Source organism: Scomber scombrus, chromosome 8 (genome assembly GCF_963691925.1).
Source record: "Scomber scombrus chromosome 8, fScoSco1.1, whole genome shotgun sequence".
Taxonomy (NCBI): domain Eukaryota; kingdom Metazoa; phylum Chordata; class Actinopteri; order Scombriformes; family Scombridae; genus Scomber; species Scomber scombrus.
The window spans coordinates 22,043,542-22,070,494 of record NC_084977.1 but is presented as its reverse complement, the minus strand read 5'-3'; the positions used below and the strand labels follow the sequence as shown (position 1 = coordinate 22,070,494).

The 26,953-nt window shown below is 40.2% G+C and overlaps 2 protein-coding genes across 3 annotated transcripts; one reads left to right on the top strand and one right to left on the bottom strand.

The window, feature by feature from the left end:
* The first annotated feature begins 1,657 nt into the window (after window positions 1–1,657).
* ddx49 (DEAD (Asp-Glu-Ala-Asp) box polypeptide 49) lies at window positions 1,658–10,342 on the top strand. Its single transcript, XM_062424909.1, has 13 exons — window positions 1,658–1,879; window positions 3,344–3,467; window positions 3,599–3,684; window positions 3,960–4,081; window positions 4,540–4,727; window positions 5,221–5,361; window positions 5,479–5,554; window positions 5,977–6,053; window positions 6,215–6,312; window positions 6,402–6,476; window positions 7,906–7,994; window positions 8,240–8,311; window positions 9,099–10,342. Exons 1-13 carry the CDS (start codon window positions 1,765–1,767, stop codon window positions 9,273–9,275), a joined length of 1,440 nt encoding a protein of 479 aa, XP_062280893.1. The 5' UTR covers window positions 1,658–1,764; the 3' UTR covers window positions 9,276–10,342.
* LOC133985313 (regulator of nonsense transcripts 1-like) lies at window positions 9,376–26,817 on the bottom strand. 2 transcript variants are annotated; one of them, XM_062424906.1, is made up of 24 exons: window positions 26,436–26,816; window positions 25,947–26,089; window positions 24,624–24,713; window positions 23,746–23,913; window positions 22,322–22,502; window positions 21,944–22,105; window positions 21,477–21,564; window positions 21,084–21,182; window positions 20,814–20,922; window positions 18,677–18,836; window positions 18,294–18,412; window positions 18,010–18,174; window positions 17,515–17,629; window positions 16,568–16,711; window positions 15,966–16,179; window positions 15,711–15,828; window positions 14,782–14,938; window positions 14,512–14,654; window positions 13,974–14,148; window positions 13,743–13,824; window positions 13,295–13,459; window positions 12,975–13,195; window positions 12,580–12,702; window positions 9,376–12,391 (listed from the first exon to the last, which is right to left on the bottom strand). In XM_062424906.1, the coding sequence occupies exons 1-23, from the start codon at window positions 26,604–26,606 to the stop codon at window positions 12,583–12,585; spliced, it is 3,309 nt and encodes a 1,102-aa protein (XP_062280890.1). In that variant the 5' UTR covers window positions 26,607–26,816; the 3' UTR covers window positions 9,376–12,391; window positions 12,580–12,582. The 2 variants fall into 2 exon arrangements, with proteins under 2 accessions (XP_062280890.1, XP_062280891.1); XM_062424907.1 differs by having other exon boundaries at window positions 11,403–12,391; window positions 13,295–13,456; window positions 26,436–26,817.
* Window positions 26,818–26,953: the final 136 nt, after the last annotated feature.

Below are 26,953 nucleotides of genomic sequence, written 5' to 3'. Positions count from 1 at the left end.
ATGTGAAGACAATGTTTCAAACAACACTGGATCGTGATTGGCTTCCAAACTTATTGTGGTGTCACAAATCAAGCTCAGAGAGTAGATACACGGCTTGAACTGAAATTTAAGAGAAACTTTCCATCTTCAGTAGATACATATGAAAACAGATGTCTACTGTTAAACTCATACATCGTTTTGCACAGTGAAGCTCAAACACCTGAATAAAGAAGAGGAAAAACACTGCTTGATCACACTGGCGAAGGTGTGAGATCATTAAATTAAGAACAAACTACAGAATTAAATTTGAAAGGAAAATAAAGGAAAGTGAATTTTCATTACAAGATTACAGTGAATCTTAATGATGTCATTAGTCTTCAATCATATGTGTTTAACCACTACTGGTCAGTTTAAACCACCAGACAATAAATCAGAGTTGCAAGCAAGCAAATATTGAGTTTATCTTAATTATAAAACACAAGTGTTGAAAGTTATGACAGACAGAGAAGATGGTAGGAAAACCTGAAAATTGTCACACAGCTTTAAGACTTCGTTAAAATCAGGAGGCGCCTTAAGGCCCAATTATTTCAGCTCAGCTGGAGGAACAAGAGTTAGTCTGATCAGCAGGAAAACACAGAGCACCAGTAAAAACTGATAAAGGTTATAGTTCAGGATTAAATCCATTCAGACCAGCTGGGGATGTGGATAAGGCTGAAAACCCAGCAGAAGACACATTAGTCACCTTCTGACAAAACCGCTGAATAAAGACCACTGACATTTTCAGACTGATGTCATATTTTATGAGGTGAATTAAAGGACACATTAGAAAAGGAATTCTCAGGCTGAAATGATGTGTGATGAGAGAAATTTAAAAAAAATGTAACTCAATAATTGATTTTTTTTAAATACATGATGGTGGTCATCAATCTTGTGGGGAAGAAAGATAAAATTTGATTGATTGACATGGTGAAAGTCTCCGAAACTCTCTTACTTCATCATAAGAACAGGCAAACTTCATCAAATAACAGGAAGTTCAAGTTCAAGTTGATTTATTTGTCATTCCAACCATATCTATTAAATACATACAGCAGAACGAAATTACGTTTCTTGGGACCAAAGTGCAAGAGAACATAGAATAAATAACTAATCATACCTAAGAAACACATAAGAACAATTAAAAGACAATAAGGCAACAGCAGTTAAAAAAGACCAGTGCTAAATATAATAAAGTACAATCAAGTGCCTGATAAAATCATAATAAATAATAATAAAGAGATAGCTGATGTATAGATGTGCAATATTATGCATTCAAGAGTCTTATGGCTTGTAGGAAGAAGCTGTTGCACATTCTGGTTAGTTTATTTTACAGTAAAAGGACCCAAATGTCAACCATATATTACATCTTTAAGTATGCATGAAGAAATTATTTAACTACTTTCTGAACAAATGTATTATAAATGCAAGTTCTCCATGCACAGGTCAGAGGCCGGGCTTGTACCAACTCCGAGGTTTTGTAGAAGTACTCCAGCATCATCTGTCTCATCCTCGGATGCACAAGTAGACTTTATATTTAGCTAAACTAATCTCGACCTGCGGGAGGCAGCAAAGTGCCGCACAGTATCTAGTCTGCCGGAAATGTAAAAGAAAAAGAAGAAGTTACGTATTTAGACAGCGACCACGAGGATGTGTCCCTGTACATTTAAATATAGTACTTGTATCGAGTATTTTGTCTTATAAAGGACACAGAAGTTGTCGTCTAGCCCCGGAGAACAGCATAATTCAGAGATGGGTGACTTCTCGTCGCTCGGGCTTTCAGACTGGCTGATTAAACAGTGTAAACAGCTGGGAATAAACAAACCCACTCCTGTCCAGGAAAAATGCATGCCAGCTATACTGGAAGGTAAGACAGCCTGATAACCCTAACACCTTTCTAACACTAACACATGCAGGCTTTAAACACACCACAAAAAAGCCTGTATAGGTTAATGCAGAACTCCACTGAAAACCCTCTAAATTTAAAGCTAATTTCTGACTAGTGAAGATAAAATAAACAAATGCAATTGAAGGCTAAATTACTTACAATTACTAAATAAACAAACTCAAATATAAATAGAACAAAGAAGAGACTGGAAAGTGAATCTGGCTATAGTCATAGAGTGCATGCTTGTCCATGGATGTCAGAAATGAATGTACTAAATATTGAATATTAAAGTAAGTATACATATATCAGCAGCAGATGTTACCCAGAGATGATCAAAATATGAATCTGAATACAACATTTGTGATGGATAATGTAATAATTAGAAAAATAAGTCTTCTGTTTCCATGTTTTATTTTTATTTCTCAAATTGCATGTTTTTATGTTTTTTATTTCCAATTCTTACTGTTAAATGTTTGTTTTATGTAAAGCACATTGAGCTGCCTTGTGTATGAAATGCGCTATATAAATAAAGCTGCCTTGCCTTCTCTGTCAGAGGAAATTGGAGATTATCAATTCGCATGAATAGTGAATCTTTACCACAAACCTCAAGATTAAATGTCTATAAAGGGAAAATAAACAACTAAAATGAAGATGAAAATCTACAGGAAGCAGACACTGGTCTTTTCAGCAGATTAATTAAATTTGTAAACCAGCCATTGGTGTGAGTAAAATCATTTTTTAGAGCTGGTTTTTCAGGTATCAGCAGATATTGGATGGATAGATACATTTTAATCCCAAGGGACATTAAAATGTTACAGTGGCTAACAAAGGGGTAAAACAACAGTAAGAGGTAAAATAAACAAATGCAGTTAAAGGCTAAATTATTTACAATAATTAAATAAACTAACTGGAATATAAAAGAAGTGACTGGTCAGTTAATATTACTGCAGTAATAAGGTGCATGATTGTCCATGGATGCCAGAAATGAGGGTACTAAATATTGATACCTGAATAATCTATACATAATATATAGACAGCCGCATATACAGACAGTATACACAAAAATTATTAAAATATGAAACATAAAACTCACGATGGAGATAATGTAATAAACAATACAAAAGTCCAGGTGAGCAGTCTGTCTTCACTGTCACAGGAAATGTGAGATTATCAATCAAATGATGTATTTTGTCGCATCAAAGTGTTTCCAAAAATAACCTCAAGATTAAACATGTATAAAGTGGTGATCTTCAAAGTTTGTCCAACCTGTTAACAAGCAAGTAAACTCATTAATCTGATCTGATCTTTGTGGAGTTTGGTGTGAGACAGAAATGGGTTCGTTTGACGGGGGAGATTATCAATAATAACTTTCAAACCCTTTCTTAGCCAGTATTGATGAATGAAGGTATTGTGGTTTGTTTTTTTTTGTTTTTTTTTGTTCAGGTCGGGACTGTATGGGCTGTGCCAAGACTGGAAGTGGGAAGACAGCTGCGTTTGTGCTGCCAGTGCTGCAGAAACTCTCAGAGGACCCTTATGGCATCTTCTGTCTGGTGCTCACTCCCACCAGGTCAGTTTAGTTTATCTAGTTAAAGTACTTCAGCATGTACAAAATCTGTTTTGAGATAAATGACATTGTAAGAAACAGGCTGAGAGTGTTTTATTTAATACTTCTGTGATGATGTGTTTGATGTCACGAAGGGAGCTGGCCTATCAGATCGCGGAGCAGTTTCGGGTCCTGGGGAAGCCTCTGGGTCTGCGAGACTGCATCATCGTTGGTGGAATGGGTAACTACATCAGTGCACGCGGCAACATGACCAACCAACACAGCTAGAAACTCAGAAACACATGAAGCTGAAGATGTTTCTGGAGACATTAGTCAGTTTTTTCAGTTAGATCTAAAAGTGAGATTACAACAGATAAGCAAGTGGGCCGTACAGTAACTCATAATGTCCACATCTGTAACAGTTTTTTTTTGACAAAAAAACTGCTTTGTGTGTATCAAAAAGTTTCATTTAATTGTGTTTGAACTCTGACGTTTTCTCTGCTGTGTGACTGACAGACATGGTGAGTCAGGCGCTGGAGCTGTCCAACCAACCACATGTTGTTGTGGCGACGCCGGGTCGACTGGCTGATCACATCCGAAGCTCCGACACCTTCAGCATGAGCAAGATCAAGTTCTTGGTGAGTTCAGAAGCTCGTCTGTGCTACTCTTTATGGATTTATGTTTATTCTAAGTATGTAAATGTCAAAAAGATGGAAGACTGAGGTCCATTTGTGTATCGTAATGCTGTTTTTTATTGTCATACACTTCAATGGAACTTTTTAATGTCTGTAACCATTAAACTGTCTTTTAAGCAGCTAATGAACATGACATTGCTGAGTTTGCAGGTTTTCTGCAAGTCCTGGAAATCTGATAGAATTATTAAAGATAAAAGCAAAATTTAGTACTGGAATCAGAACTATGAATGCTTGAAAATCACTTTTTAAAGTAAAACATTGTTAAAAAGAGAGAGATATTTATAGAAGAGGTCTGTTGTAATTCTTACTTTTCACTGATGAAATATAGGTCATGTTTGAAAAATTGTATTCAGAAACTGAACAGTACTGTTGTTGATAACGTCTCTGTGTGTGTGTGCCAGATTATGGATGAGGCGGACCGGCTGTTGGAACAGGGCTGTACCGACTTCACCAAAGACCTGGAAGTGATTCTGGGGATTTTGCCAGCCAAGCGGCAGACGCTGCTGTTCAGCGCCACGCTCACCGACACGCTGCAGGAGCTGAAGACTGTTGCTATGAACAGACCTTTCTTCTGGGAGAGCACGTCAGAGTGAGTGGTGGAAATGGTGGGAAATAAACAGTCTGAGTATTTTTCTGTCTTAGTGTTCGTATCAAAAGTTCCTATATGGCTGAGATCTCTTTGTTGAGTTTGTGTTGTAAAGTTTGATTTGCCCTCCATGGTGATTTGTGTTTCCTCTTAATGTGGGCAGAAAAATGACAGATGCATCTCATATAATCTAAGTTAAATGTGACTGCTTCACAGAGACTGTTGGGCAGGTTTCCACCTCTCATTATAAAACTTTTGAATATGAAGGCAGTCTGATCTGATCATTACTGTAGAATCTACAGTAAGGATTTGAGTGCTTCATCATCTGCAGTGTAGCTCAAATCCTTCCTGCACGTTCCAAAACGTATAACTGAATCTGGACCTGGATCCATCCCACCGTCATTGTTGCTGTTCTGTACAATGACCTCTGACCTCACTGGCAACAGAAAATCAAACATCCACATGAAACAGTGAAATGTCACGTTGTTGTCATCAGGACGCGTACGGTTGACGAGCTGGACCAGAGATACATCCTCACTCCAGAGAAGGTGAAAGACGCCTACATGGTCCACCTGATCCAGACGTTCACAGACGAACACGATGACTGGTCCATCATGATCTTCACCAACACGTGCAAGTAAGAATTAAGCCTGTGTGGAATTAAAATGCACACATAGTGTCAAGCACTTGTTATTTGCTGCGAAAAAACTATTTATCACATTAAGACATTTGTTTCTTGTTGTGTCCTCCACAGAAACTGTCAGATCCTCACTATGATGCTCAGGGAATTTAACTTTCCAACAATCTCCCTGCACTCAATGATGAAACAGGTGAGATCGCTCTGAACAGCGGAAAAACATACTAACTTAATTTCACAGCCGTAAATAGGACGCTTGACCTGAGTGATGTTGTTGAGCAGGACACTATGTTGGAGGAATGAAAGCTGAAGGATGGTCTATGTCATAATTTGTTTTAATGTAGAGTTTGAAGGTAGAGAGAATGAGACTTTGCTTTCTGTGTGAGAAAAGAGATTTCTTCCAACATGGCGCTGTGTCCATTATCACCAGTTCTCAGAGCTCTACATTGGAGATAATAACCATATTTATCTAATTAAAGGAACAAAGACATAAACGTGTAGTGAATTCAAATCCCTTGTGATAATATAGAAACGTCACTGTTAGGGATTAAAGTGGATTAAACCAGATGAATGGGTTTAGAGAAAGAATGAACGGCTGCTCTTTATCTTCTCCAGAAACAACGATTTGCAAACCTCGCCAAGTTCAAGGCCAGCGTCTATAAAATCCTGATTGCGACAGACGTGGCTGCCAGGTAAGAAGCTTTGCAGAGCTGCCACATTTTTCAAGAAAAGAAAAAAAATCACCTGTCAATTCTGGTCAAAGTAGTCTTTCAGACGTAAAGCACACATATTGTTATAGATAGTAGAGTGCAGGCAGGCTGTGATCACATTGTTTTGACTTTCTGATTCACAGAGGTTTGGATATTCCAACCGTCCAGGTCGTCATCAACCACAACACCCCTGGCCTGCCAAAGATCTACATCCACAGAGTCGGCCGAACTGCTAGAGCAGGTACTTCTAAATCTTTAAATAAGTTAGGTAGGTGATAAAATCAGAAACACCGACATCATCCTCGTTTCATCGATGACTTTCTCCTGCAGGAAGGAACGGAGTGTCCATCACATTGGTGACACAGTACGACATCCACCTGGTCCACGCCATCGAGGAAAATACTCGTAAGTCGCTTGGTTATAAAGACTAAATAACAGCATTGTGTCTTTGGTTTGATGGAGTGCTCCAACATGAAAATCTTCAGAGCTCAACTAAAGTATTGTCTGTATAGTAGTAACGCAGCTCTGATTGATGGTTTATTTAATATCATGCTTGATACAAACAGAAATCAGTGACAGGAAAGATAAAACCTAAGAGATTATTTGTCAGTGTTAGTGTAATGGCTTGAATTTAAGTGACAATGTCTGTTATAGGGATGTTTTTAAATAAGTTAACTCTCATATTGACAAGCAAAAAATGTAAGCAAGCTTATATCTCTGATCATAACCAACAACGTTAAAATATTGACTTCCAAAAGGTTTATATAGCTGGTACTGGAATGTTTCAATTTGCTCTATTTGAAAGAGGTCAAGTGTACATTTTTTATCTATTTTTGACCTTTATTACAAAAATGAAAAGGGACAGGAAACCTTTGGAGCCAAGATGTCATGAGACAACATCTTGGCTCTCATAAGAATAAAATACTTTTCAATTACATCGCTATTTGGGAGTTAAAAATATGATAAGAATATATCAGCAGATAGTATTTTTTTCAACATAAATGTCAAAGAAATGTTGAGAGCTGGTTAATCCAAAGTAAAGAACTTGTTAGACCAGAATGTTTTACACAGGAACATTTATTGAAGCTCAATACAGGAGAACAAGTGAAACACTGTGCAGTGCTACTCAAATGGGCTGTGTACTTCTGGACAAGAGTATTTCAAACCTTTTACTAAATAATGTTATTATTCACACATATATGTCTCTATTGGTTATTCAACCACAAATGAAACACTATATTGACAAACTGAAGCTATCCATTCTACGAGGAGACAAGTCTGACCGTCTGCACAAAACACAGCACATCTCTGCCTGACCTTGGTTGCCATAGGAGACAGCCAGTCTTATCAAGACAGCTGCATATCCCAGCCAACCTCAGTAGACACAGAGATGAATCACTCTGGAAGACACGTTATGATCTTCTGCTTTCATGATAGAAAATGACTAGTTAACAAAATCTGGGAAAATACAAATATCTCCCCTACAATAAGTATATAACATAAGCAACAATCTTGATATGGATCCCTTATTTTAGTTGTTTTAAAGACTTTTGACATAATAAGCAGGATATTTTACAGATGAAAATCAGCTTGTCGGCTATGTAAAGTGACAGTTTCAAAATTACCTCAAAACTAGTTCAACTTTCTTTTAAGCAATTTCTTCTTACTCATCAGTCATCATATATGCTGACACATATATGCAATAAGCTCTTATCAGATGATACATAGGTGTGGCTCTAATAACAGGAACCAGAAAAAGCTGTAAAAAGTCCTCAGCACATCAACCTGTGTGTGTGTGTGTCTCACAACAAACTGGTCCGTTGTGTTTCTACAGAGACCAAACTGAAGGAATATCCTGTGGAGGAGAAAGAAGTCCTGAAGATCCTCACCCAGGTCAACGTGACCAGACGGAAGTGTGAAATAGTAAGGATTCCTCTTTTCAGTCATTATCTCACCTCTTGGTAGTTGAGTCCCCAAGAGTTTATATCTTTGAATGTGTGTGGTTTAAGTACTCATGATGGTGATTCAAACTAGTAGTTCAAAAACGTATATCCTTGTTTTGCACGTCTGGCTGTGCAAAATTCTAAATCTGTAAATACTTTTCAGACAGCAAATCATGAGGTTTGGATAATCTTGTTAAAATGATGGTAACCTCTTTTCTGTTGTAGAAACTTGAGTCAACAGACTTTGATGAGAAAAAGGAGACCAACAAGAGGAAACAAATGATCCTGGAAGGGAAGGCAAGTACATGTCTTTAACAGACCATTTGATAAAATCAAGTTTAATGTGAGAACGCTTCCAAAATCAAAGTATGGTAATCGCTTCATTTTTCAGGTCCAATAGATTCCTGTAATTTCTTACAAAGCAACTCATATGTAAATTCTTATTAAGGTTTTTGAAAAGGACAACATAAATTTGTATTCATTATAGGAGAAAAATATTTTTTCCAATTAATGAATCCTAATTAATTGTTAGTGTAACTCCTAGATAAATTGCTTTTACTAGATTGTTAGGATATTTTAGTCCATATATCTAGTAGATGTTGAGATATTTCACAATAAGAGAACTTTGACTTGCTGGTGGGTCTAGGGGAAGAGTCAGGGGATCATTAGTTTGTAAGTTTTAAGGATTCAGCCTCTGAAAACTGAATATCTGATTTCATGGCAATCATGCTGCAGTTATTGAAATATTCCAGTCTGGACTAAAGTGATGTACACATTTATGGACAGGGCCGTCCTTATAGTTATGCTGCTTGCATGGCTAATAAAAAACATTTGTCTACAGGGAAACATGAAATTCAATGCTTGTGCATATAACTCTGCAGTTGTTCCTATAATTAATACCAAATTTCAGGTTTTTAAAATACAGCGTTGACTTAGGTTCTTCTTATTCTTTGTATGTCAGTGTGGTACCAAAGCGCCTGTTCTCAAAATCTACCGCCTACAAATGAGAAATAGCGAAAGGCTTCTGATTTGGTAATTGTCTGTGAGTTTGAGACTTTGGTTAATGAATTGCCTGTTGTTTCAGGACCCGGACCTGGAAGCCAAGAGGAAGGCAGAGCTGGAGAAGATCAAGAGCCAAAAGAAGAAGTTCAAAGAGAAAATCCACGAGAGCATTCAGAGACAGAAAAGTGGACAGCTGAAAAAGAAAATGATGAAGAGAAAACTAAAGAAAAAGAAAAAGGCAGAACAGGCAACATTGTGAAACTGTTGTGGTTTGACTCATGTACATACAACTTTTATTACTGTGCAATATCTGATATTTTCATTTTTGTGAGCATCTGCAAATAAACATGGAATGGATTTCATGCCAGAAAAACAACAGCTCAACTTGGACAGCTTTATTGATTCAGTTTTACAAGGGAATCACCGAATTGTGATCGCCCTTCACTGCAAATAAGACTCTTTGTTTCAAATAGGTATATACATCACATTGAGATCTCTAGTCCATTAATTTAATCTGCCTTTTGACGTAGAGAATCAAAGAGTTTGGATGCAAACTGACTTGGTTCTTCAATGATCACTGCACATGAAGCAATCCATTGTGGCTCAGAAGATGGAAAAGAAAAAACAACAACACCAAAGCAATATTACGGCAGCAGGTTTGTTTTTTTAAAGCTATAACATGTTAGGATTTCAGTGGAACTGGTTGATATGAGAAACCAATAAATCACAAAAATGAGAGGTTTGCACATTGTCAACAAAACAAAACAACTTCTAAATCAGTTAAACATGGCGTCGTCTACTCACAACATGATTGTCACATGTCTGCTGAAATGAAGAGCAGGTGATAACAGTGGAGTACATTCTTACTGTATTCAGAAAGCATCTTTTCTGGAAGAGACTCTTGGTTACAAAACTACAATCCCTCGGACAGTTTGAGGATAAGATACAAATCTCTAATGAAGAAAGGAACAGCGTCCGCCTCATTCCCGTTGTCAGCAAGTTGCTACAAAACATTTCTTTGAGTAAAACTACACAAAAATGGCTAAACACCCAACTGAACAAAACAACATGATGCACAAAGCAGCAAATCTGACAAAAAGCAAAAAAACAAGTTTGGATCAACTCAAGGGTCACTTTCGATCACGACTCGCACAAGTTCTGCAGGAAGAGGATTTTAGGATCCACATAAACCCAGAGAGGAACTCCACGAGAAATACATAACGCAGGCAAAACAGCTTTGCACAAATCAAAAGTCCACAGAAGGAAAAGAAACTTTACCAGCCTCCACTTGTTTTACTCCAGAGAAGGAAGGTGGCTTTAAAACAATTTTTAAACATTAAGCCCATCCTGACTTCATTACCTGGCCTGATTTATATAAAAAATAAAATATAACAAATCCTTTCCTGTGGGTTTGTTGAGCCCTCTGGTATTCAGAGGGTTTTTTTTTATTATATGCTGGTAGTTTGTTTTTGTTTTTTTAACTACATTCATGCTTGTGCTGCAGCTGTTAAACTGAAGGTGATTGGTTATAGGCACTGATTCAGGTTATTCATTCACTTTTCATTTACCTCCCTGTCATTATCCGATCAGCACTGATGGCATTTCCACTGTGATGACATGTCGGCATATTTAATCCACACCGAAGCTCTTTCAGATTAAGCAGGTTTTTTAAAATTATGGGGTGTTTTTGATAGTTTTGACACATTTCCTTTGTGGATGTCTTAAATTTTTCAACCCCCTGATTATCTTTGGATTTGTAGATTTTGGTCACTGCTCATGTGTTTCATACTTAGTGTGGCTGGGTAATATGACCACCACTCTGGCTATTGCAAGTGAAGTCACACAATTATGTTACATGTGTGAAATGACACTGGGTTCCTGACTACATTATAAGTGTGGGGACTGAAAAGTCCTCAAGCCACACTGTTCACCTCTCAATTTTAAACCCTGGTACTGACCTAGACTCTGTTTTCCAGGTGCGGAAACTCTCATATCCCTTTCTTCCTTAGCCACCTTCCTTTTCTACTCCTTACCTGTGGTGGATTGATTGCCACGACCGCTTGTAAGCCTCAACTATTATCCTCATTTTACTCTCGTTTGGTTTCTTTCACTTCAAGCGGGGATTTGTGTGATGAATGTGGACAGTTCACAATCCTTCTCAGAAATCACTCGACGCAAAGCATTCAAACGCCTTCCAATCTAAGCTTACAGAGTGCTTTTTTTTTTTTTTTTTTAAAGAAAAGACATCTGGTCACGAAGCACAGCGGACACTGTTCGTCATCAAACCTCTGCTTTCTATAAGATTAAAAATAGGAAAAGCCTTCACTGAAACACAAATGACATTGAGTTGAATATTCAATGCTGGTCATGTTTGATAGTTTCGATGACTTTTTGCAATTTTGTGCTCTGTGGTAAGAAAGGTACTTCAGAGAAGAATAACTGTCCCATGATGATTGCGATATCAGTGGGATTCGCGTGTCATGCCTTGAACAAACAGTCTGAAATCCTCGTGCCACTCCACCACTGACGTGTGGTCAGAAACCACCCCATTAAAGACCTCGTGAATGAGCCAGTGGTTCCCAAGGCAAATGAAAGGTATTTCAATTCAAGGCTCTTTAATAGTTTAAAAGTCAGTCTTAAGCACAGAAACCGTGTTTTTATTTCCTCTCCGAGAGGGTTCGTCGACTGCTGCTTCCTTCAGAGGCTGCTGAGGTTCTTGGGCCCAGTAGATGATTGTTGGTGCCACTTTCCTCCCATGATAAACCTAATTCAGAACAGTTCAGGACATCCTACAGGTTGAGCAACCAACAGACTTTTGGGATAAGGATTTCGCATTGCCTTTTTCAATGGCTTTCCGTCAGCACGCCACCTGCAGGTACGAACAGGTGGCGAGGAACGAGTTCTTCAAATTCAGCCAGAAAGCTTCGATCCTCATCTGAAGACAACTAGCCTTTCCTGGAAGCTGTGGGGTGAAGGGTGTGGGTTGGATTATTTAGTTGGGAGTTGAGCCTCATTTGGATTCCCATGAAGAGACCGTTGAGATCTCCCCTCTGTTTCCCTCGGCAGTTCGACCACACGCCGCCATCTTCTCGACTTCCCTCCTCACTTTGCACGGGCATCGGTCCCTGCGACTCACTTGTTCACTCGGCCTCTCTTGCCATCTCCCTGCCCGTCTGTTCGTGCTCTCTTCTTCTTCTACCCTCTTATTTCTCTCGCTGGTCATTGGTTTGGTTTCGCTATCCCGTCGCTTTCACTCGGTGGTGCTTCGGATGTAGCAGAGGAAAACAGGTATCCATTTTATGTTTTTATTATTTCCCAGATTAAAAAGCTGATGAACTAAGCTCAGCTCAAGCCTAGCTCCCTTCTTCAAGCGACCTGCAAGACACAAAACAGGGTAGTAACATTTGTCCACAACATATGAAAACGATTTAAAAACTGCTGGTAGAAATCATCGTAGCTTTGTTACTTTGCTTCCCGACAAATGTGATTGGTTTTAATAACCTGTTAAGTGAAACATGAAACACTTGTTACTGCAGCCAAAACGTCATGGTTCAAGTACTTACACTCTAGTACTGTGACAGGCCAGTCACTCCACCATGTTGGTATGCACGTTCACCCTGGTAAGTCGAGTCCTGGGACAAAGCCACGTCGATTTGGGACTTGAACTCATCGCCCAGGTAGCTGTCCTGGAGAGTCAGAGGACAGAAACATCTTTACAAACACATCTTCAAACACTCGAGCTCAAGGCCCCTTAACCTTTTTAAATTAAACCTTTTTAAATTCAAATATGAACCTGAACAATAAATCTTCCAAGACCTATCAATTCAGTAGTCTATTAAATTCAGGACACATGGCTTAAGACATTTCTACTGGAGATATTCAAAATAATAATCAGATCATATCAATTATGAATATGAAATTATACAACTTCTTGCTCTGGGTGACGGTGTTGTGTTACCTGGGATAGCTCGGGCTGGGAAAGGCCAGGCTGGCTCATCTGAGAAGGCTGGCTCATGGAGATATAGCCCTGAGTCAGCGGCCCCTGTGAGAAGGACTGGGAGGCCCCATCCTGGCTGACTTGGCTGCTCTGTCCGTTACCCTGACTGGGACCCTGGTTTGCAGAGCCGCGGGCCCTCTGTCGCCCACCGCGCCCAGGCTTACCCTTCATTGCTCCACGGCCTAAATGACCCAAAAAAAAAAAAAAGATCAGAACCAAAGTCAAAACTGGACAACTGCTGGTAACAGTCAGCGGTTCAGTGGGATATCTCAGTATTGTACCTGCAGCTGGGCCGTTGGTCTGGCCAAGGTAGCTGGGCGGAGGCATTGGGGGCATCACCAAGTTGAAGGGTATGGGGATATTCATAGCTGCCATGTGACCGGGGCCCGCCCCAATCATCCCAATCTGGTCATGAGTTTGAAAGTACATGTTGGACGGACGTCCTGCTGGAAGAAAACAAATAGATCAAGAATCCTGTTAGATTTGTATTGACAATAGAAAACTAAGCACACCAGTACTACTGGACTGTGGTGCGCCAGTTGGTGAAAGAGTTTGTCTTCAGTTAAAATCTAAAAGTAATTGCTAGTAATAAGAAGCTTCATCAGTTCAATCAATAATGAAAATGGAAGGTGACTATAACTTGTAATAGATGTGGTGTGAAATCTTTACTTTGCAGACAAAAACCTCTGCTTAAAATAACTTGGGTTTAAAAATGTTTTAAATTTATACCAGCATTGCTGCGGTCGTAGGCGGAACCAGGGATGAGGGCCTCACGGGCATCGTACATCGCAGTGCTCATAAAACGGCCCCCCTAAAAAAGACAAAACACCAGACAGTTGTCATTTAGTGGTTATCAGATACTACTACACAGATTCATATCTTACTTCATGTGGCTAGATGGTAACAGATCTATCCACTAATAACATCTTTGCAATAATCTGGAACAGAGGTTTTACTCACAGGGTTGATGGTGTTGACCAGCTTGCGCGGTTTGCTGAACTGCATGAGGCTCTCTCTCAGGTTATTGAGGGGTCCCTCCACGAGGACCTTCTGCTCCTTGTAGTTGTTGAGCAGGTTGTTCCACAGCGGCTGCTTGGACAGGGCCTTGGGGTTCCCCACAATGATCACACCATACCTTCAAACACCACACACAAAACGGTGATAATAGGATCTTTCACATTATTCTGATGGATGACGTTTTGTATAATAAAAAAAATCCTTTCTGCAGGGCAAAAATAGCTTTCTATATGTAAAAAGTAACATATAGAAAACTGTCTATGTTACTTTTAGCCTGTTTATTCCAGTGTTTATACCTACATTCAAACAATATCAGGTATGTTGACCTTAATTGTTTACAAATTGTCAACATTTTAACAGATTGGATCGTCTGTATGTGACTGGGTTTAGTGTGATTAGTTTTTATGATAAAAAAATGGAAAATCAAAGCAGCTTTTTTTGTGAATTTTATCAACTGTGATGACTTTTCTGAGGTTTTTACTTGGCTCTGGTCAGCGCCACGTTGAGACGACGAGGGTCATTCAAGAAGCCGATGCCCTGGTGTTCATTGGCACGAACACAAGACAGGATGATGAAGTCCTTCTCTCTGCCCTGGAAGGCGTCCACGCTGGCAATTTCCACCTGCTACATTGGGACAAAAGGGGAAATTGCACAGTAAATAAAACGAAGGAGCAGATTTTGTCAAGTCTTACTTAAAACATTTTTTTTTTTTTTTAAACAAACAAAAAAACAATTAAGGTGTGTGAGGTACCTGATAGAGTTTGGTGTGCAGGGAGCCGCTGAACTGCATGTACTGGACCAGGTAGGAGCGCTGACCCTCGTACGGGGTGATGATGCCAATCTGGTCAGGCTTGGCTCCCGCTTTCAGCAGCCTGGTGGTGATTTTCTCTACGTTTGCAGCCTCCGTCCTAAAAAACATCAGCATCACTTTAAAATGTTACACCTCAGGGAACTCTGGATTAACCTTTCAAAGCTAAAGTATTGCAGCAAGATGTATCAATGCCTCGCTTCACCATAACGTTTCATTTTCAGTCTGAAGTTTAATTCAGCCATACGAGTTGCAATACCAATAGTTGCCCAACAGATGTTGCCAATTGACTGTATCAAATGCAGTGAGCCATTTTCAATGCAAGCTTTGTTTCTGCCGTCACTATGTGATATTCTTCTGTTAAATATGGAAATCCTGTCTATGGTGCCTTGACCTTACAAAAACGGCAAAATAAAAATATGAATGAATTTACTTGCTAAAGTTGTAAATACATGCACAGAGAGAGATTTGTTTAGGTGATGTTTACTCAACTTTTACTGCAAAGCTTAAGTTAAATAAAAACTTCCCTTAAAGCCACCAGACGCTTGATGTATAACTATTCCAATCCATTACTATACAGCAAATGTACTATGCCAGTTGAAGTAAAATTAAACTCAAACTTTATGAAAGCCTTTATGAAAATAAATGTAATATTTGGTCAAATTTAACTGTGATCTGATTTGCAGAAAATCGCCCTCTCAGTGTCCTGTTGAAGTGATAATTGGTATAACTGGATGTCATAGTGGATTACAGCAGGGATTTATCCACTATTAAATCATAACTTGCCACTGATTTAGCCCACCATGTTGGTTTTGAAGTACAGCATAGTCTGGTGTCCTGCTTCATGAAAACAGCACACCATAAGCAGGTACCTGTTAAGGTAGGAGGTTCCAGAGCTGGCAATCTCCTCCTGGCCTTGAGTCACATAGAAGAACATGGGTTTGTCTGGCTGTGGCCACTGGAAGTCAAAGCCCTTCTTGATGCGGTCAGCTGGGGACGACAGGAAGATTTCATAATGTGTTTAGTCTTTGGAATTCGTAGATGATTTTATCTGTTAATGTTCCAGCCACAGTGAAAATGCATTTTCCCCCTCCATCAAAACCATACAATCCTAAATGTTGACAAACCTGCAGTGACACCATTCTGCAGGGAGCCTTCATAGAAGATGTTGGAGGGGAAGGCACTGAGAGCTGGGTGCATACGGTACTGGACCTGCAGACGGATTGGCCGGATGCCCAGAACCACCAGGCGTTCAAACAGGGACTGAGACAGACCTGCCTTGGCCGCCTTCTTACACATCACCACAGGACCCAACTGGCAGTGGTCACCCACCAGGATGAGCTGGGAGGAGGAAGATGAGGCACATGAGTATGACAAGTGTGTTGATAAAACAGCAGAGTACAACAAGTTTTTTGTTTCTGGATGTTCACCACAAAATGTTTTGCCAACAGTTATATATACTGTTAGCTGCACATTTTATTACATTTTAAGTAAAAGTTCTGAAAAGCCAGTAGAAGTTACATATGTCACTCTGGCTCTTTCTTATTTCTATGCTATTATTTCCATTCCTTGTTCGTTGCTGCAGTGCCCTGGTGTCTACATCAAAGGTTTAAAAAAATGATTTCACTGTTGTGGTTAAAATAAATTCATATATTAAACTGAGCAACATTTACTACCTATTGCATCTATCCAGCTATGGGGATGGTGATGAGCTGTCATGTTTTTGTACCTGCTTAGCTCCCAGCACCACGGGCACCATACACTCAGGCTCGGTGGCCTGGGTGCTCTCATCAATCAGGATGGAGCGGAACTGCATCTTGGCCAGACGAGGGTCTCCAGCGCCAACGCAGGTACAGCAGATCACATCAGCATTCTGGACGAGAGAGAGAGACAATATATTATACTATACTTTATTAAACAGAAGAGGGAACCAGTGTGCGGTAGTTAAACACACGTCACACACGTAATGTCATGAGTTTTCCAGGCCTAAAAAATTACATTTTGAAAGTCCATGACTATTCCAGGTTTTCAATGACTCTGGGAACTAGGGGGTGTGCGATATATATTGTTTACTATATCTTAATTGTTGTTTTAATGATGTGTAAACTGACATTATCAAGTATGTTCCTCGCTATGCAAAAAACATTCAAAAACAGCCGTGAGCGTCCATGCATTCACTGCTGCTTGCCTAAAACAACAGATCTACAAGCCATTAACATTACCAACTATTTATTCATTTTATTAAGATGTGCTACATCGGGATAGGTGCTGTTATCAGGATATGAATTACCTATATTGCAATATGAAATTCTGGTCATATCGCCTAGCTCTAGTGGGAACCCTGTTCTATACTAAGCTTACTAACTCAGATCTGTACTGTAAAAACAGATGAGAACAAAAGTACAAAACAACAAGAAAAATCAAGATTCCCAATCAATAACACTTGTAGTTATCCTGACACACTCTATATAGATGATCATAGCACTTGGTTATATCGAAAATTCTGAACATAACTCATTTTGATAGCTTGGCTGAAATTATTTCTTTAAGGGCACAAGTAATGCCTGAGAGGATAGCAACCACCTTTGCAAGTTCACCACTCAAGACTGTGACAAGTAAGAGAAAAGTGTTAAGTTTGAGCCATTTTGTTTCAGACGCTTTGAGGCTCCTCCTCACCATGAGCAGCTCCCTCTCAGCGGTGCGTTTCAGGGTCCTGTAGCGCTTCTCATCGGCAGACGACAGCTCGCCAGTCTCATCCTTCAGCTGCTGTAGTTTCTGAAGCTCTGGCATGCTAAAGGAGACACCACACACACACACACACACACACACACACATCAGGGTGACTACAGTAGTTACACACTGCTATGCTAATCTGTGATGCAGTGTCTGAAATACATGCTTCATGTGGTCTATGGTTTAGAAAAAATAACATTTCAGGTTCAGATCCCGGACTGGAGAAAGTGAATGAGAGACAGCATCCTCTAATGGTCTATAACTAGACCCAATATTTAATTCTGGCCTGTCATCCAGGTGTGCAGAGGGAAAAAAAGCACAAATCTTAAAGCACATGCCTGTTTGTAAATGGGTGGCTGTAATAGTATAAGTAAAAGTTTTAAACGCTGCTGGAGACAAAATGTGTTTGTGTATGACGTTTCCCAGCATGCCACTGACCTGTCCATGTTACTGATCTGGTTGTGCAGCGCCAGGAACGACACAGGTGACTCAATGGCCTCCCTGCTCTTAGCACACAGCCTGACCACCTTCAGACCAGTCTTGTCAATCTTCTCAGTCAACTGGTCCACAGCGATGTTACTGGGAGCACACACCAGAACTGGCCTGCAGGACAACACACAGACAGAATGATTATTGGGAAATTGGTTGTAATGTTATAATAAGTTTGATTCCAATTACTTTAGATGTAGTAGAAGTACTTGAAAAACTAATCTTTGTCTCACCCATTGCCCTGACGGGACAGGTGGTAGACGATAGTGGCAGAAGTAACAGTTTTCCCAGTGCCAGGAGGACCCTGGATCAGACTGAGAGGCCTCTGCAGCACTGTCTTCACAGCGTACACCTGAACACACAAGCAAGAAAAAACAGGATTCAGCTGATCTGAACTGAAAACTGCAAACAGCTCATACATTAAATGAGAGAGAATGCATTCAAAGCACATGAGCTCTACTCAGTCTACATGCAATAAGGATGATGGGAGGATCAAATCCCACAAGGGCACTCATACTTTTTCATGCAATCATTTTTTTCAGATGTTATTTACTGTGGTGGCAGTAGACAATGAACAACAAAATAACAAGAATTACAGTGTTTAGTGAGGTCTGACCTGTGAGTGATTGAGGTCAGGCAGGCCCTGGGCGGTGAAGCGCTTGGGCAGCTGGCACTTTATGGTGACATCTTCCACTTCATGACCAAGCAGTTTGTGGTAAATGTAGCCAGACACAGATGTTTCATCCACTGCAAAGGTCTTCAGGGCGCTCTGCATCCTGCAACACACACATAAACAGGGTTTCCCATACATTCATTTATTTATGGCGGCCCGCCACAAATTGATTTTCTATCTTTTAGAGCTGCGCACCCCACTCTTGCATGCAGTCTTTCTGATTTACTCCCAAAGAGACACATTTAAAATCGGAAAAGGTTTCTATTCTTTTCTTGCAGCATTTTCAGTAATCTGATTCCATACATGTCTGCAACAGCTACCACCATAAATAGAATCTGACTCTGTGGAAAACACTGATAAATGTAAGTCATCGTGACTGCCTGCCAATGACACAGCTGGGAACAAACTATTAAGTACTTAAAATGAAAAATTACTTTGGGGTTTACAGCAGGTACTGGAATGTCTTTCATTAAAATGTAATTGTATCTAATGAGGAATAAATGGCTGTTTAATGAGTGGAGCAACAGAGTTGTCCCCTCAAGGGCAGCATGTTCTGGGCCAGCGGATAATGCCTAACATACCACAGAAGACTTTGAAAAGACTCTGACTTAAAAGATTTGAAAGATTAAAGTCTGACACCCGCTCACATCTAAAGACAATGTGTCATAACTTTGCAGACTGGGGATCTTGCAAGGTCACTATTTTCAAGGCTACAACTGGATTCCTTTTAAGATGATTTCCCATCCAGCTGCTGGTGGAAATTTACCAGAAGAAAAACTGTCGAACAAAATGAGCGGAAACAGAAGCAGCTTTTGGCCACAGCCGCCCTTCTTGTGTGTGCACTGGTTCGTTCTGAAAAACCAGCCAAAAAGAAGAAGAAGAAAAAAAGAAGACACTGCAGAATATGGACACGACCCTGGTTGAGAGAACGGGGACAGCAAGTAAGTGCCTCCCCAAGTTACTGCCATGTTTCCTGTCTACCCGGTTTGTTGCTTACTGTTTGTTGCTGGAGAGAGCGCAGCTAGTGGTTGTAGACAATGTTCACATCACTGAACTTCCTTATTTGCATGAGTCAAGACTAAAAACTTCAGATAATATTAAACATGTTTGATTTTATCAGAACATCAAGATGTAAATGAGACTTCAGACTGCTTAGGCTGAGTTTTATGACCACCTCACAACATACGATTGGGAGTGTGCCACAACTCTAGCAAAGCTTTCATGACTTTATTCCAACATTGGAAATTTGTCCGCAACTGTGAAATCACTTGAAAAGTCATTTGGAGTGAGGCCAGCATTAGCTGATGTTTACAGTGACCTTGTTATAAAACGTTCAGTAAAACATAACCACAGACCAACTTAGAGAGGGCCAGGACTACACAGTGACCTAACATTTTATAAACAAATTAAAATGTTAAAATGAAATTAGCTTAAAAAAATCCCAGAAGCTGTGAATACAACTGTATAAGGGAAGAAAGTTACGGATTGCTGCTTCTTGTTTTGGCAAAATGTAATTCAAGGCCTACATTTGTAAAGCAAGGAAGCCATCAGTTATTAACATCACTTTGAATAGCAGTGAAATGACTATTTTCAGTGGTATTCAAGATCTGAAGTACAAGGTGTAAAGGATCGTTAATCATCACTGTTGTAGGTATGTTTTATAATGGCCAATAAAGCGTAAATTGGAGGGATTATTCTCGCTGTAGTAGTATGTGTGGTTCTTTGGCCCGATTATATATTCATCAGGGCAAAAATTGACAAGTTTTATTCAAATCAACATCTTTGAAGAAGCTCATTATGAAAAATCTTACATTTTCACAATGATTTTCACAATTCTTTCCATTTACATACAAACATTTGTATTCTCATGTGACCAAAACTGAAATTATTACTTTACAAATTAGAGACATGGCAGATAATCACAAAATAACACTAAATGTCTTCTTTATAGTGTTCACAGGAGGTAATGCGAGAGGAAAAAAACCTGTTTGCATCTTGAAATGGTGACTAATATCAAGACTTAGGAGAAGTAAAATTCAATGTTCCCATCCATTCCGAATTAAAGAGATGTACAGCCTACCTGTCAAAGGAAGTGGACTTCCACACAAAGTCCACCTGGAAGTTGTGGGGGATTTCCACAGGTGCTCCAACACTGCTACGCAACTCAATGGCAATTTCATCTCCATAGTCTTTAAACGCAGGCTGTTAAGGAAATCCAGGATTATGGTTTCTAATGTTATATTAGTATTTTATAGATAAACTTTACGCTGCCAACTCGATGTAAAAACCCAGGCTGGAAGACGCCATAATGCAGATGATAAATATGTAACTCTAACCGTGAAAAGGATACTGTCAGGGACTTTGATGACATGGCCGATGCCTTTCCACAGTGGGGCCAGGTCTCCCTTGTACCGCAGGCAGATCTCATCACCCTGCATCAGCCGCATATCTGAGATTGGTGAAAGCACAAAAGTTAGAATCCATTTTATGCTGGAAGTGACCCACAAATAAACTAAGGATGATGGAATTTAGTAATGACCAAAAATGATACAGCATGGTGCATTGATGGAACAGCACAAAACCTCACTACAAAACTGAGGCAAAAACAAAACCAAGCACACATGCCACCAAAAGATGCAAGGTGGGAGGAGGTCGCGTGCAATTCTGAAGTCTGATGGGGCATGGGGAGGGGCTCTATCTGCACCACAGAACCACTGGGAGGAAGTGAAGCTTAGAGAATTACCACCTGAATCCGTCTTGGGCAGTGTGAAATAGGCAATCCTCTTTTTATTCAGCCCCAGGTCCCACCTAACTGTTATATTGTCTTGGGTCTGCAAAAGGAAAATAAAAAAATAAATATAACCAACTAATAATGAAGGTGGTTAAAAAGTATAATATAAAATCACTGTAACAATATTTTTGTAATCATGAAGGTGCAATTAAAAATTTTTCAAAACAAGATTAATTCAAATGCTCAGCTGAACGTCTTCACCACTTTTTACACTGCAGAATAACAAAACCCTTAAAGTACACGTGACACCACATAACAGATTAATGGATTTCTGAACAGGTCTTTATGACATCTAAATTTAACTCCACACATATGACCACGAAATCCACTGAATATAACCACCAGCCTCTGAGCTACACATTTGTACAGCAGCAAAGGCTGAAAACAAGAATTATTACTCAATCGTGGTGCTCAGCTACCTGGGACTCCTTAAGCTTCTTGTCATAGTCAGCCTCTAGTTTGACCAATGGGCCAAAGATGTTTTGGTACTGGTAGGCGTCCTCATAGCGCAGCAGCACATGCTGGGGTTCCTCGTCCACGCCGGGTTTCTCCAGGTCTTCTAAGGTGGCGGTGGGGTTGTCCTGGGAGGAAACACAGTGACAGTAACTGTTAACACGAGGTTCACCACATTACATACGGCAGATTTATTTTAAACCGGTGGGGCAACAGGCGAATATGAGTCCTCTGTAAGAAGCTGTGACTCACAGCCCTGAAAACTGGGCTGGCAGCTTAATGTTTGTAAACATCTAGTCACAACATTGTTATAGGAATAGCCTCCTAGCATGTCAGGTACACACCTTCCAGAGTTCCTCCAACTTGTTGATCTGCTGGGCGGTGATCTGACGCGCCCGGAGCTGCTCCTGCTCTGATGGGATTTTCACCAGCCAGGACAGAAAACAGCGGTCCTGGATCAGTGGTTGCCACTGGGAGCTGTCCCAGTTGATGTCCTTCAGGCTACTCTGGCTGGCACAGGGCTGCCTGCACGGAGATACAAAGTTCAGAGAGACAGAAACATAGCTCATGTTCAGGTTAAGTCAGGAGTTTCAGAGTAATCAGACTAGTAGAAGTTTAAAAGGGACATAAAACTGATTTCTCACAATCCATGTGGACATGAAAAGTGTTCAATAAATGTGACAGAGCAGGAAGTCACACCTTCTCCTGCACCAGCTGAAGTTTTATGGACTTTAGCAGGGAGTTCCCTAGCAACACCTGCCAGCCAAATACCTGACGACACTTCACTACCAGTGAAGTGACATTTTGGAAGGGGGTAATATAACAGGATGACTAAATGTGATGAATGGGATATGCAAGATTCTCTGCTTCTACCAAGCTTATGACAGATGTGTTTCATCAGGATATGTGCAGGTCAAACCAAACAAGAAATTGCAGAACAGAAATGACAAAGGTATGTTTGAGGTAGTTAATCAGCAGTGTCACAATGTTTGTTGACCAAACTGGGTCTACTGTCCAACTGTAAAATGTCCCACTTATTACATATTTTAATCCCAATTCTTCAATCACCAGATTTTCATAGATATTTATCAAAAATAAACTGTCAAACACTGGTGTTATTATTGCCCTTAAAAATACAGTTTCTGAGTACCTGCCAAGCTCTAGTTTTTAGTTGACTCCACAGCTTTCCAGTTTTGGAGCAGGGGTAGTAGTAGAGCAGTAAAAAAAACATTTCGACATCTGTATGAAATTATTTAAATAAAGCTGTTAAAGTTTTGATTATTTAGCTACTACTGAGAAGGGAGCCTTTGTTTTATTGCTATAAATCTCTCTCAGTTTGTTACTTTTCACAGCTTGCTGACTATTTAACATCTGGACACATGACAACTCATCTGGTGTGAGGGCTGAAACCTGAGCAACTTATAGGAAATAAACTTCAGCATGAACTTCCTGTTTCTAAACAGGTATTTGCATATTTAGATTTCAGTTCATGCTCCAGAGTATCTTAAGATGACTGAGTACATAGAAGTTCAATACCACAAAACAGGGTACAAAATTCGCACCAGCCACACAGATTTGCTTCACTCACCAGCTAAAAAAACCCCCAATGGTAATCAATTTACTGGCTGGTAAAATTTTAACATTCAGTAGCCATTTTGCTGGCAGACAAAAAAGTAAGTTTCTCTGTCTCTCAAGGACACTCTTGACACGACATACTGAATTTGTGAACACTGGTTAAAGGCCACACAAGTCCACCACTGACTCTTACCTGCAGAGAAGTACCACCACAGAATCAGCCTTGGCTGGGATGAAGCCCAGGAGGAAGACATTGCGGCAGCCACAGTTGTAACACTCCAGCACTGTCTCGCACAGCGGTCCATCTTTATGCAGCGTCACCTCTTTGCATTTGGCCCTCACCAAGTGGTTAACAATGTGGCTGTAAGTCAGAAGGCGGGAATCAAACATCTGATAAAATAATCCAAAACACTTTAATCTCTATGACATTTATCCTGGTAGCACTGCTGCAGAGGTGTAGTTACCGTTTGTGTAATTATTTCAATATTCAATTATTTCAAACCAACACTGTAATTCAGCATTATCTCTCTGGCAAAAACTTGCGTATTGCGACAATGTTTAATGACAGTCATATTGTATTTTTATTTTTTTTTTTATTTTTTGTTTGGCATAGACACCTTTATTAAGCAGTAGACAGACAGGAAACATGGGAGAAAGAGGGGGGTGTGACATGCAGAAAAGGACCTCCGACCGGGATTCGAACCAGGGTCGGCTGCATATATGGCATGCGCTCTAACCACTCGACCACATCGTATAACTTTAAAACTGTACTGAAAGTGGGCTTTTCCATTTTGTTCAGCCTTGATAGTTTTTTTTTAATTTATTTATTTTTCTAAAGATTTTTTTCCAGCGTAGACACCTTTATTGACAGTAATGAGACAGGAAATCATGGGAGAGAGAGGGGGGTGTGACATGCAGCAAAGGTCAGCCGGCCGGGACTCGAACCGGGGTCCGCTGCGTACGTGGCATGCGCTCTTAACCACTCGACCACCTGCGCGCTCAGCCTTGACAGTTTTAATGTTCTTACACTTTTACATGAGGTAATCTGATAAAGATAAGTTGACTACACACCTGCCAGATGTATTGCCACGTCCATTGCAGAACCACTTCTTGCTGGTATTGCAGTATACCACACACGCTGGATCGTGGATACCACAGTAGCTGAAAAACAAGGACATATTACATAAATATAAACTGCATCTGAATTTCTGCAGTATGTAGTCAAACATACTGCATTAACTCATCACTCTGTGTTGACAAAAGTAAAACCAAACTGACTGAATTACTGAAGAAGTACATTCACAGTTTTAAGTGTCACTCTTCCTAGTAAAATTTCTAAAAGTCAATTGTTTGTCCAAAAAAAATGATGATTTTAAACTTTATTTATAGCTTTTGATGTTCAACATCTTACAAAGAAACAAACTGCTCCATCACTATTTGGATAAATCTTATTATTTACTGAAAACTTTAATAATCTGAGTAACAAGGGTCTAGCACCACAGAAAGAGGGTAATTATATGAACAGTGGGACAGCACATTTATTCAAAATGTTCAAAACTTGACATGAAACTTCACAACTAATTTATACCTACAAATTTCAACTTTTATCCTTCTTTTCACAAACACTCCCAGACAAGTTTAGGAAGTCTGTGCAAGACTAAACAACACATCCCAAGGCTGGGAAACAAAATTCACATTATAAGTACAGTAATAACATGTCACACACCTTTTCCCTAAAAAATTAAACCTTTACCTTGCAAAACTTCTCCACAAGCAACAGGTGACCATTTTCCACATGTGTACATTATTATTAAGCGCTCACAGGAATGTAAATTATGCATGTTGTGGCCTATTTTCTGTTGGGTAGAATGATGTGTTCAAAATTTCGAGTCTATCTTAAAACAACAGTCGGTGCCCACATGAACACAGAGGTTTTCCCCCACTGTAACCATTCTTCCTGGTTATACTGGCAATGCAAAGTGTACTGGCATACTGTGCAGTGTGTTCAGTTTTGTGCAAAAGTGCATTTAATAGTTTATCTGAAAGTTATAAGAGGCTTCAGCAGTGTGAATTAGTCAAATGAAGTGGATATGTCAACAATTACAGTTTATCTAAGCAGTAAATTCCCTCTTTGTGTTTCCCTGTTGAGCTTTGGTCTAAGTATAATGACTGAAAAAGAGACACTGGCACTAAAAAAGACTAACACTGCTAGATATCCACTTCGCATTAGCTTCAGATTAATTTTTAAATACATTTTTCTCGTTTTTTGTTTAGAATTAGGGATCCTAACACTTGTATGATGAATCAAATAAGTACTATTAATTCAGTAGTCTGTAATCAGTAAATACACTTGCTGTGTGCGCGCCTCACACATGTTGCTCCCTGTCACTGTACCTGCAAGCGTGCACAGGCAGATCTTTGGTGTAGTACGTGTCTTCTTCATCCTCCTCAAAATTGAGCTCGGCCAACAGCTGACTGGCTTTGGCCACAGAGTCGTCCACCCCACCGTTGTGAAGTCCCTCATCAGGACCATTTACCTGCAGCAACAACACGAGCTTTAGCATAAACACAGCATGAACAGTGTGTGTGCTACCGACTTAGCAGCTAGCAAGTAGGAAACACAGGGCGGAATAGCCTAACAGTGGTAGGTTTAGCTTGTCAGAGCGACTAACTCGTATCTCTGATGGATGAAGTTACACCTGTTAGTCTGTGCATCTTCGTATAGTTCAATACAAACGTTGCTAAGACCACTAACATTACTTTAGGAGTTAGGTTAGCATGTAGGCGTGCTAGCTGCGAGCTAACATGAAGCTAACATCAGATGCTAGCTAATGAACCGCGCTTTGCTGCGAGGCTCCGGGGAGACTGAGATCTACTGCAGACCTGTCCGTCCAGTTGGCTCTGAGTCTGGCCTTGAGTCTGCGTCTGGCTCGGGAGGGTGAAGTCAGTGAAGTCGTACTCGGAGCCCTGAGTGTCGGCTCCGAGTAGCTCGGCTTCCTCGGTGTCCAGGAAGGTGAGGGTCTGGGAGCTCGGCCCGTACGCCTCCACACTCATCTCGACTCAACTTTCGCTTTACTGAGCTGGTTTCCGGTGTTCGTCCAACAAGATGGCTACAAATCCACACAGTACGTGCTTATCGATGTTTGCTTTTTGAAGGCGGTGCCGAGAGTCTGAATTTGAACCCAAACAACAACAACAGAAAGAATTCGGTACCGAACAAGAAGCTCGAGGAAGCTCCAGCAGGTCCAACAGACACTGTGACGGACTTCCAGCGCCACTCGACGTGTGACGTGTGACGTAAGGCGCTGTGGAGCAGAGAGAATCAGAGGAGGAGGTCTCACTCTGACAATTTCATCAAAACCTCAATTACTCCAAGAAAGATAAATCCTGTTAAATATAAA